Consider the following 12,401-nt stretch of genomic DNA (forward strand, 5'->3'; position numbering starts at 1 on the left):
ATTTTATACATATATATAACACCACAATTAAAAAAAAGAACGAAGCACTGACATACACTACAATGTGGATGAACCTTGAACACATCGTGCTGAGGGAGAGAAGCCAGACATGAAGGACCACATGTTTCATGATTCCATGTATATGAAACGTCCAGAATGGACAAATCCATAGAGACAGAAGGCAGATTAGTGGGTGCCAGGGGCTGGGGGAGGAGGCGTAGGGCTTCCTTTTGGAGACGGAAACATTCCAAAGTTGACTGCTGATGGTCACACAACTCTGTGAATGTGCTAAAAACCACTGAATGGTATACTTCAAGGAGGAGATTGAATGTATTCGGAATCGTACCTCAGTAAAGCAAAGGAGGAGGCCATTCGCCATCACAAACCTCTGCAGGGCTCCTCCCTCGGTGAAATCCAGGCTCGCCAAGTCACTCCAACCTCACTCCAATTCTTGCTTCTCTACAGGCCAGCCTCACTGTCTTCTGATGTAGCCTCAACCTTGCCAAGCCTTTCCCACTTCAGGGCCTCTGTGCCTGCCTGTCCCTCACCTGGGGCACTCTTCCCCAGTGAGAGGGAGTGGGGCTGCCTCTCATTGTTAGAGTACCAGCTTCCCACCCTGGCCACTCCCAACACATCACTCTGTTGCATCCCTCTGAGAACATCTGTGTTGTTCATTTGCAGCAATTCACCTGTCCCCACTAAAACTTCACCAGCTCCCCAAGACTGTGGCCCTCACATGCCTCAGATGCTGTTTCTCCAGCACCCAACGTAGTCCCTGGACAGTCCCTGAAATGTGCTGCCCCAAGCTCAGAGGTCAGGATTCTGAGGCCCAGAGAGGTTAAGACAACTGCCCAAAGTCACACAGCAGAGCACCACAGCTCTCCCGGCATCTTGGGCTCTCCCAAGTCTCAAGACAAGAATGGAATATCCATATAGCCACTCCTCTTCCCTGCAACTTGAAAGTGGTCTCTCTGACATCACACCTCATGTCCACACCTAACCTAGTGCTTAGGGTCCCTGCCCCTGGGTAAGATCACAGCATGGATTTATGCATCAGGCTGAATGATTGCTGGCTTTCACACAGTAATGGCATGCCTATCACCACCAAGAACTGCACTGACACATGAGAGCATGAATTAAGTCTCTACTCATTCCAAGAGTAGGTATGCTACCCTAAAGAATTCATGAGAAGAAGCACATCCCACCTGTTCACAGGTATAGGTAAAACTTTGGCATATATTACAGGGGAAGGCTGCAGCCACAGGAGGGCAGAAAGGGAGCCTGCATCAGGTGGGTTCGCTCACCTGCACCTGCACCAGGCACTGCAGATGTGCCACTCATCACATGCAACAGCCAAACAGGCCTGTAAAGAGCTTGCTCAACCTGGTCCCAGGTGTGGGAAAAGCTACCAGCCCATCCAAGATGCCACAGCCATACAAGTGGGTGCAGAGCTCTGAACTCTATCTGCCCAGGTACAAAGCTTGTACCCCTGCCCACTCAACATCTCCTCCAGACTGAAGGGTTTTTAGCCTCAGCACTGCTGACGTTTAGGACCGCATCACTCTCTGTGGTGGGGGCCATCCATGAATCGTGAGGTGTTGAGCAGCATCCCTGCTCTCTACCCACTAGATGCCAGTAGCACCCCCTCCCCCAGACGAAACAACCAAAATGTCTCCAGACATTGCCCAATGTCCCTGCAGGACAGAATCGCCCCCGATACGGAACACTGCTCTGTCTCATGAGATCCAGTGTAAGCTCACCTCCGCCCAGGGTCACGCCCAACTCCCAGTATAAAGGAAGGTAACAGAGAGGGAGGAAGGAAACAGAGAATGGTTACCAGGACTGAGAGAATGACTGCATATTTTACAAGTCTTTTCTAACTCCATCAATAGATGACATATAAGCAAATGTGCTCCACGCATTCAATGGAGTATTACTTGGCTATTAAAAGCAATGAAATGGGGATCCCTGGGTGGCTCAGCAGTTTAGTGCCTGTCTTCGGCCCAGGGCGTAATCCTGGAGACCCGGGATCGAGTCCCACATCAGGCTCCCTGCATGGAACCTGCTTCTCCCTCTGCCTGTGTCTCTGCTTCTCTCTCTCTCTTATGAATAAATAAATAAAATCTTAAAAAAAAAGGGCAATGAAATTCTTAGATACATGCTAATGTGGATGAAACTTGAAAATATTATGCTGAGTGAAAGAAGCCAGACACGAAAGGTCACATGTTGTACGATCCCATGTATACGAAACGTGCAAAATAGGTAAATCCATAGACACAGAAAGCAGACTGGTGGCTGCCATGGGCCAGGGGAGGGCAGAATGGGAGTGACTGCCCATGAGGATGGGATTTCTTTTGAGGGTGATTAAAGTGTTCTGGAATTAGACACTGGCGATGGTTGCACAACCCTGTAAATATACTAAAATCCACTGGCTTTTACACTTTCAACAGGTGAATTATATGTTACACAAACTATATCTCAATAAAGCTGTTATTTTAAAGAAATCTTTTTAAATACAATAATACATTTCCAACCTCAATGCAGAAACCAGACCTCCAGTCGTGATGACAGCCATCAACCTAATATGACCTCCTTCTTCCTGTTACACTACATACACCTTCTGCATGAGGCAAGATAAAGTGGACATTCCTGCCCTCAGAAGCCCTGACTTATAGGAACACTCAAGGTACATGCTCACTTGCTTGCTTTGCTTGCTTTCATTCATTCAATCACCAACCATCTCCTTCTCTACATGCTAAGCAAAAACATGAGCTGCTAGAGCAAGAACAGGCAGTACCTGGTCAATGGTGAGCACCCCAACAACATGTGGCAAACAAACACACAGAAATGAAGATACACATTCTAGCCTATATGGTCGTGATCTCACAGAGAAACAGGTGAGTAATTAGAAGAGTTTGACTTGAAAATTGCACCTGAAGAATTAGAGACTGAGGCTCTTGTCACAGAGGTATGTCTGCCTAGAACAGTCAGATCAGAGGCAGAGTCCAGAAACCAGCCATATGCATGTCTGCAGCTCCCATCCAAATCCTCCCTGAGGCCTTAAGATGCAGGACAGGGGGGAGGGTCCCACCACTCTATAGGAATGCAGCAGAGACTTACTGCCACCTGTGCAAAGCGTGCTCTCCTCCTTGACCCACAAGGACTTGCCAGACACACTCGACAAAACAGGATACTAAGGCCTGAGAAGCTTGGTACCTCAGTGCAGTCATGTGGCCAGAGAGCTGGGCCCAGAGAAGGGCCAGGCCTCCCACTCCTCTAGGGGCCAACAGTAGCTTCCCAGGCGAGGTGAGCAGGTAACCTGGCCTGCCTCTGCAGGCCAAACACACCCAGCAACTTAAGGAAGAATTGTCCCTCCACCCTGGTCCCTGAGAGACCAGGAGCCATCCGTGGCCAGCTGTCCCTTATCTCAGTGGGAGGAGCACACCTGGTCCCCACCATATGGGCTACCTGAGGAAGGGGTAGCAGTTTCCACTCCAAACTCCAGGATGGAGAACAATCTGCCTTCTTAACCACCCCCAGGTTCCCACAGGAGACGACACCAAAACTTTCCTTCAGATAATCCAAAAGTGAGAAATACCTATCCCACCTCAAGTCTGCAAATAGGGATACCTGTCCTTCCTCCAACACCCAGAGAGTGAAGGCACAGATGACAAAGATGTAGAAAGAACCTGTCCCTTCAGATAGCAATGATGTGGGGACAGCTGTTCCCCTCAGATCTCAGTGATGTGGGGGCACTTGTCCTGCACCAGGTACCAACGATATGGAAACACCTATCCCCCTCCCCAGGCAACAATGATGCTTACAAGCAGCGCCCAGTTCATACACCTCACAGTGCCATCCTGTCTCCCCTAGGTAGCAGTGATATGGAGGCATGTGACCCCTTCAGGTAGAAGGGATATAGAGACACCTGTCCCTCCTCAGGTACAGTGATGTGGTGGCTGGCACCTATTCCCTCCAGGTAGTAATGATGTAGAGGCCACCGTCCTCTCCGGATAATAATGATGTAGTGACACCTATCCCCACCTCCAGGTAGCAATGATGTGGGGGCACCTGAACCCTTTCAGGTACCGGTGATGTGGGGGCACCTTTCCCGCCCACGATGTCCGGGGCGTAGGGACACCTGTACCCTCCGGCTGTGCCAAGCCCCGCCCCGCCGCACGCGCCCCGCCCCCGCCGCGCGCCCCCCGCCCCGTGCACACGCCGGACACGCGCCCCCTCCCTCTCTTCCCGGCCCCGAAGGGTCGGCGCGGACAGCCCCCTTACCCGCGCGGCCCGCGTCAGGCTCAGGTCCTTCATGACCTCCTCGAAGGCCGCTGTCTCCTCTGCCTGCTTCTGGTTGTGCAGCGCGATCTTCTCGCTGAATTTCCGCGGATTGTTCGAAGTCGCCATCTTCTCGCCGCCGCCTCCTCCTCCTCCTCCTCCTCCACCTCCTCACCCCCCCCCACTCGCCAGTGCCACCGCGCAAGCGCCGGCCGGGCCCGCGGGCGGCGGGCAGTGCGCAGGCGCGTTGGTGGTCGTGAGTGCGGCGCAGGCGTACGGGAGCGGCGCGCGGCGCGGGGGCGACTGCGCATGCGCACGTCTCAGGGGCGCGTTTGGGTCCAGCAGAGGAGGCGGGAGGCGAGGGGCGGGAGGTGGGAGCGAGAGTAGGTTTTGGGCACATGCGTAGTGAGTAGACTCCTGGCCCGCTGGACAGCGGCCGCCTGGCTGTTGGACAAGCATGGTTCGCGGACCGGCTGGGGCGCCGGAGCCCCCAAGGAGACTGCCGGACCCAAAACCTTCCAGTTTACAAGGATGGGGCCAGCAACCCACAAGGACAGGTAGCACCCCGATGCTGAGCCGGGACTAGGACTGTTTGAGACCAACCAGTCCAGGGAGTTGCTCATTCATGCATTCATTCATTCAACGAATATTTATTGAGCGCCAGTATGTGCCAGAAACACTGGGGAAAAGGCGTGAGCAAGCAGATGTGGTCCCTGACCTGATGGGGTGCGCAGTTAGGGAGGGGGGACAAACATAAGCAACCAACAGATGACCCAAGAACATTTCTGATGGAGATAATTGTGATGTGGAAAATAAAACTAGTAATGGACTGGCAGGATATTGATGATAGGAAGGGAGGCTCCCAGCCACCACTGTCAGGGAAGTAGGGAGGCATTTGAACTGAGACCTGAACCTTGCCAGCAGCCTCCACAGCCCAAAATCCCAGGCATCGAGCCGCCTGGGTGGTTGTGGTTGAGCATCTTCCTTGGGCTCAGGGCGTGATCCCAGGCTCCTGGGATCGAGTCTCACATCGGAATCCTCGCAGGGAGCCTGCTTCTCTCTCTGCCTATGTCTCTGTCTCCTCTCTGTCTCTCATGAATAAATGGATAAAATCTTAAAAAAAAAAATAGGGATCATCTTTAACATCTTGCTTTCCCTATCACCTTACATTCGACCAGTTTCTACTCTCTGGACTCTTAATCCTGAAGGAACATAGGTTTGCCATGGGGAGCCCAGAAGTCCCACCTAGACTACATCCCACAGTGAGAAGGATAGCAGGGTCTTCCCAGTGGCAGGAGGGTGAACCAGGGAAACAAGAAACGTTCTGACATCTAACTCTCCCTTCCCAAGCAGAGGGACCATGACCACCAATATCAAATATTGGTTTATATTCAGGAGGCTTCAGGGGTTTCTAGGCATGGACAGGGTGGGAGCCAAGAGCAGCAGCCAGGGGAATGTGCGATAGCTCTAATTGCACAAAAACCACACTTAAAAGAAAGAAGCAAAGAGAAAAGAAAAATTGATTTTTATTTTTTAAATATTTTATTTATTTATTTATTCATGAGAGACAGAGAGAGAGAGAGGCAGAGACACAGACACAGGCTCCCATGCGGGGAACCTGACGTGGGACTTGATACCGGGACCCCAGGATCACGCTCTGGGCTGAAGGCGGCGCTAAACTGCTGAGCCATCCAGGGATCCCGAAAAATTTATTTTTAAATTTTTAAAAAAGATTTTATTTATTCATGAGAGACACAGAGAGAAGCAGAGACATAGGCAGAGGAAGCAGGCTCCCTCTGGGGAGCCTGACTCCGGACTTGATCCCAGGACCCTGGGATTTACCCTGAGCCAAAGGCAGATGCTCAACCACTGGAGCCACCCAGGTGTCCTGAAAGATTGGTTTTTAAAAAGAGCAGTTTTTACTAGGGTGAGGGGATGGCTAGAGGGGTTGCTTGTGGTGATCATAGGGAGACACCAGTATTTTATGAACGTGCTTTTTGTTTACACTTTACAACAGTTTAGTGAAATATCCTTATATTAAATATATATAGATAAATTTAAATTTGGAGTGCCCTGGGCACTACCATGATTTTATTTTATCCTTTTTGTTCATATGGTTTTGAGCATTTTGATGATCTTCTGACCTTTCTGCCTATGATGCTTGCATCTGCCCTCCCATTTTGGGTGCCAACAACTGCCCTTCAGGAAACATTCTGCAATTTTCAATCCATGATCTATGGATGGGGTGGGCTTCATTACCCTCTCTCCCCACAAACACACCTTCCCAAGTTGCAAGTCTTTGCCAATCATCAGAGCCCATGGCTTTGCTGTCATGATTGGTTCAAGGCAGGCATGTGATCCTATTTGCCTAAAGAAAGGCAATTCTGGAATTTTTGCTTGGACCACTGAAAAGAGAAGCACCCTTTTTGCTTGGATGACTGGTTTGAAGGATAACACAGATTTGCAGTGCCAGAGGTCACTACTTGAAGAGAGATGTCCCAAGAGAGTGACCCTACACAGAGAAAAACAGTGCCAAAGTTAGAGACACTGAACTCCTGGATCCAGCCATGCCTGAAGCTAAATACTCCTGCATTTTCATTTTTTAAAAAGATTTTATTTATTTATTCATGAGATACACACAGAGAGAGAGAGAAAGGCAGAGACACAGACAGAAGGAGAAGTAGGCTTCATGCAGGGAGCCCAATGTGGGACTTGATCCCAGGACTCCAGGATCATGCCCTGGGGCAAAAGTAGGCGTTAAATGCTGAGCCACCCAGGGATCCCAGTACTGCACTTTCATGAGCCAGTAATTCTCTTTTTTTCTGAAGTCGATTTGAGGTTTATTTTCTGTCTCTGGCACTGACTGAGACCACAGCTTCTGGGAGTCAGGTGCAGAGCTGGGCATTCTACAGATACGGTTTCCAGTTCCAGCCATCATCCTGTAAGATTGAAGAGGAAATAGAGACCGAGCAGGAATGGCAGCTGCCTGTACCAAGTTAAGTGCTAGAGCCAGGACTAGACCTAAGGCCTGATGACAGAGCTCAGCTTCCTTTGCTGCACTGGGTTTTGTAAGGTTTAAAGGCTGTTAACACATGTCAGGTGCCTGGCTTATAACAAGTGCTCAAAAATTGCTGGTTACCCTGATCACTTACATATGCCTGCACTAAGCTGGTTTCTGGGCAGAGTAAATAAAAAAGAATTGGTAGGTAGCAGGGGTTATCAGGTCACCAAACCGGGCCATGCCCGCAGAGCAGAGGTGAAGAGCCAGTGCTCGCCCTACTCACCCCCATTCACCCCACACCCAGGCGGTAACTCAATCCGTCCTAAACCCTGGTGATGAGTCAGAGGAAGCTGTGAGCCTGCTTATTGCGCAATGGCCGGACAGGGACCCAAGCCCTCCTCCCGCTCCATTGACCCCCAGCCCTGAGGAAGGCGAGGCTGAAGCGTCTGGTGACCAGGGCAGAACCCAACCCTGCTATTTTTTCTTTTTTCACTCATCAAAGAAAGCTGCTAATGCCAGTGTGGCCCGGGCAGGCTTCTCAGAGCAGCCCATGGCCTCTGTAAATCAGGGTGGATCTCATGATCCCCATCACACTCATGAAAAAAAATCCACCCTCCTCCGGGCAACTCAGGAGGCCCTCATCCCCCTTCCGCCTCCCTGGCCTCTCATTTCAGCCAGTCTGGCCTCCTTGCTGTACCACCTCCAGATCTCTGCACGCCCTGTCGCCTCTGCTGACTGCTTCTGCGTCATTGTGGCACCTTCACAGCTGGCACCTTCTCATCTTTCAGTTCTCTCCTCTGAGAGACCCTCCTTGAAGGCCTATCTGAAATATGTCCCTGCATGTGTGTCCCATGACCTGGGAACACCCCACTCTCTGAAGGCAGCTGTTTCCAGGGTCCTATCTGCTCCCCTCTAGACCGACTGAGACCAGAAGCTGAAAGTATGTTCACCCTACCCAAACATTCCCGGACTCAAGTTCCCTGTATAATGCACAAAAGACACAGACACACCAATTGCTTAGTCTTAAGGCTTATTCTCTGGGGCGCCTGGGTGGCTCAGTCAGTTGAATGTCTGCTTTTGGCTGGGATTGTGATCCCAGGGTCCTGGGATTGAGTCCTGCATTAGGCTCCCTGCAGAGCCTGCCTCTGCCTCTGCCTCCCACTCTCTCTGTCTCTCATGAATAGGTAAAAACTTTAAAAAAAGAAAAAAAAAAGGCTTATTCTTTATCCCTTGAGGCTCTGAGCACTTTAAGCCTCTTTTTTTTTTAGAAGATTTACTTATTTATATGAGAGAGAGCATGTGTGCATGCACACACAAGTGGAAGGAGGGGCAAAAGGAGAGGGAGGAAAGAATCTCAAGCAGACTCCCTGCTGAGCACAGAGCCTGATGCAGGGCTCAATCTCACAATCCATGAGATCATGATCTGAACCTGAAATCACGAGTCAGACGCTCAACTAACTGGGCCACCCAGGTGCTCCTAAGCCTGATTTTATACTTGCCTATTCATTCTGTTTTCCTGGGTCCCCAGAACTAACACAAAACTAGGCACAGATGGAGAATTAGGAAGTGTTTGTTAAGTGAATCATTTTTCTGCCTGGGAAACTCCTATTCATCCCTCAAAACCCACCTTAAATGCCCCCACACACACCAAAAGCCCATCCTAACCCCTAAGGAGAGCTGTGTTCCTCACTCTAGGGCACACCCGACCCTGGGTCCTCCTCCAGCCAGTCCTGACCCAAAGGGGCTGGGAGTGTCCAATTGTTGAAGTTTCACTTTAGTTACACAGCACATCCAAGGGTGAGCTAAGTGAATCCTTTTAAGCCACTTCCTGCTGCCTGCAGGACATGGTTTTCTCTCCTTTGCTTCAGAGTTCTGCCTGACTCCATTTGTTCCTGGCCAGCTTCCCCAGCATCATCTCCCACTCTTCCCTTTCTCACGTCCGCCACTCCAGCCTTGCTGCATTCTGCCAAAGGCTGTCTCCCTGCCTAGAATGCCCTTCCTCTGCATCCAGGCCATAGCACTCCTCAGCATTAAGCTTCTAAATACAAGCTTTAAATTAAAACCTAAACTCCTGGGGTGCCTAGCTGGCTTAGTTGGAGGAGCACACAACTCTTGGTCTTGGGGTCATGGGTTCGAGCCCCACATTGAGTGTAGAGATTACTTAAATAAATCTTTTTCAAAAATGATAAAATAAACCTAAACTCCTGAGCATTCCTGTATGGTCCAGCCCTTACCAATCCTCCACCCATGTGACAACGGGGAAGTAACTTCACCTCTCTGAGCCAGGCTGGCTTGTGTTAAATGTGGATGGTGGTACTCCTCGTTGCAGGCTCTTGGGAAGATTAAATAGATAATGCACGTAAAGCACTTAGCTCAGCGCCTGCTTCCTCGCAAGTATTCAATAACTGTTAGGAAAGAAAACCCTACCTCGAGATGTTAGTTTTCATGCCTTGCTTTTCTACACTGCCTTATATGGAATCTTAGTCAATCCGGGGTACACACATTGCATAGAGGTGAATTCGGGCCATTGGAGCGGGAAGGCAAAGAGGAAAACCATCCAGACCCCGTCTTTGACTTCCAAACCAGGCCCTCACCAAAGTTTTGAAAGGCAAAGCAAGAGCCAGGTTTGATTATGAAGCAAAAGGGAAGAACCTGAAGGAAGCCAGAAATACCAGGCATGGAACTCACCTTTTACCATTGAACAGGAAGAGGTTAGCTAAGGACCTAGGCCCCTTGTCCCCCCATCCCAGGCTGAGTGTAAGTGAGGGGGGATCAGGGCAGGGCTGCCAAAGCTGAAACTGAGGGGGTAGGGATCCAGGGGATGGCTTTATGGGATGGCAGGACAGGAGCAGCACCAATAGTCTAGTGCCTCCCTGGCAGCCACCCATGCTGAGGGGATGTCTGGGGTAGGCCTTCCAATGACACCACGGTGCCCTGACACTTGGACAGACTCCCCAACTGAACTCCCCACACAGACCCTCTCCCTACAGCCCAAAAGCCCAGGACACTTAAAACCCCAACCTACATAACAAAAAAGAGAACTGGCCACCAGGGGGTAGATTGGCTGTAGGAGCAGTAGAGCAGGCTTTTCTCTTTGGTGGCCCAGCATCTGAGTCCCCATCCAAGTCTGGGAAGTTCCCAGAAGGTCAAGTAAGCCCCACCGACAAGAGAAGCCTCAAGAACAATGGTACAACTGATCAAACTATGGGCCTCAGTCCCCCTCTTTTCCTGTGTCCTGCCCTTTGCAACACCACTATGTAGGTCTTCTTTCTTAAGTCTGAGGATATGTCCCCAGCCCTGATTCTAGACTTGACCATATCATTTGCTTTGGCCAAAGGCATCTGGGCAGAAAAAACAGCATATGATTTCCAAATCTGGACCCTGGTAGGCTCACATGATTCCACTTGTCCTCTGGTACCACTGCAGAACACAAGTTGGCCAGCAGCTAGTCCGAGGAGGATGTAAGACAGGTGGATCTGAGACTCCTGCCTTTTCCACAGCCTTGCACCTGGAAGCAGAGCATGCCCAGCCGAGGGCAGCCTAGAATGAGCACCCTCCAGCCTAGTCACAGGCACATGAAAAACAAACATTCACTCTTGCATGCCATTGAGACATGGAATTGTTTGTTACCCAGCAGTAACAGCTAGTACACTGATATACTCCTTTTCCCCACTCCATGGGCAGCTGGTGCATTGACACACAGGATGTGGGCTAGGCCAACAGGATGTTTGCATTCTGGAACAAGTGGTGCAAAAAGTAGCATTGAGACGGGAGCATCTGGTTTTCAGGGGCAGCTATGGCTGAGTGCCAAGGGCAGATGGCAGTGCCAACTGAGGCATCTGGATTCCATGGTAATGGCAGAAGTGTCCTCACCAACCAGTTAGTTCCCTGGCATGATTTCAGCTGATCACCCCAGCTGCCTCGCCGCCTTAGTTCCTACTGTTTTCTGAGCCTGATTTTCCAGCCTTCCTGCCACTTCTGTGAGGAAATGAACATTTTTGCCCTTTAAATCAGCCAGAGGCAGTTTCTGTTGCTTGCAATAAAAACCGACTTATATAAGATGGGTACCCCCCCCCAGCATATTACATTTATAATGTAATTTTGAAATCTGAGTTACAAGTATTAGAATATCTGACTACTAGTATCTTAAGCAACACAGGCATTGTGATTTCTCATTAAAAGGAGTTTGGGGGACTCCTTTTAATGGAGCCTGGATGGCTCAGCAGTTGAGCATCTGCCTTTGGCTCAGATCATGATCCCAGGTCTGGGGATTGAGTCCCACATTGGGCTCCCTGCAGGGGGTCTGCTTCTCCCTCTGCCTATGTCTCTGTCTCTCTGTCTCTCATGAACAAATAAATAAAATCTTAAATAAAAAATAAAATAAAAGTTTGGAGGGGCATCCAGGTAGCTCAGTTGATTAAGCATCTGCCTTTGACTCAGGTCATGATCCCAGGGTCCTGGGATTGAGCCCCTCATTGGGCTCCTTGCTCAGTAGGGAGCCTGCTTCTCCCTCTCCCACTTCCCCTACTTATGTTCTCTGTCAAATAAATAAATAAATAAATAAATTTTTTTTTTTTTTTAAATAAAAGGAGTTTGGAGGTCAGAGGTTCCAGGGTGGGACAGGCAGCCCTGTGATTTCAGGGCCTCCGCCTTGGGAGGCGGCATCTCTGCACCTCACTTAACTTGCTCCTCATGGCCACAAGATGGCTGCAGAAGCTCCTGGCATTGTGTCCTCACAGGAAGCAGTAAGGGAGGAAAGGGGGCAATAAGGCCTCTCGGGTGTCCAGAAACCCCCACCCCAGACCTCTTCTTAAAGCTTGCTGGCCAGATCTGGGAAATGTGCCCAGATCAAAAACAACCCCAGCAAAAGGCATTGCCAAGAATGGCTCAGCCAGATCCTAAATTAACCCCTGAGGCTGGGCACACTGCTGCTGGCACCAAATCAGGGCTCTGTTGGTAAGGAGGGAGAAATGGCTGCCAGGATGGCAACGAGCAGGGTCAGCCACAAGATGTAAGCTGGTACCTTGTTGCAGGCAAGAGTGCAGGCAGCATCATGGCCTTCTTGCCCTTGGGATACGCAGGCAGATGGTACCCACAGCCACTGGAGTGGATGAAGCTC

At 50.3% G+C, this 12,401-nt stretch overlaps 1 protein-coding gene across 6 annotated transcripts in view; it reads right to left on the bottom strand.

Annotated features, from left to right (window-relative positions):
- Positions 1–4,468, bottom strand: part of CRTC1 (CREB regulated transcription coactivator 1) — a 79,358-nt gene extending 74,890 nt beyond the window's left edge. For 4 of the 6 annotated variants that reach the window (XM_038566798.1, XM_038566796.1, XM_038566795.1 and 1 more), the window contains exon 1: positions 4,285–4,468. In XM_038566798.1, coding sequence (XP_038422726.1) covers positions 4,285–4,410 — 126 coding nt within the window. In that variant the 5' untranslated portion in view covers positions 4,411–4,468. The remainder of the gene's footprint in view (positions 1–4,284) is intronic. The other 2 variants (XM_038566794.1, XM_038566797.1) reach the window with 1 other exon arrangement.
- Positions 4,469–12,401: the final 7,933 nt, after the last annotated feature.

The sequence above is a fragment of the Canis lupus genome, chromosome 20 (genome assembly GCF_011100685.1).
Source record: "Canis lupus familiaris isolate Mischka breed German Shepherd chromosome 20, alternate assembly UU_Cfam_GSD_1.0, whole genome shotgun sequence".
In the NCBI taxonomy this organism is placed as follows: Eukaryota; Metazoa; Chordata; class Mammalia; order Carnivora; family Canidae; genus Canis; species Canis lupus.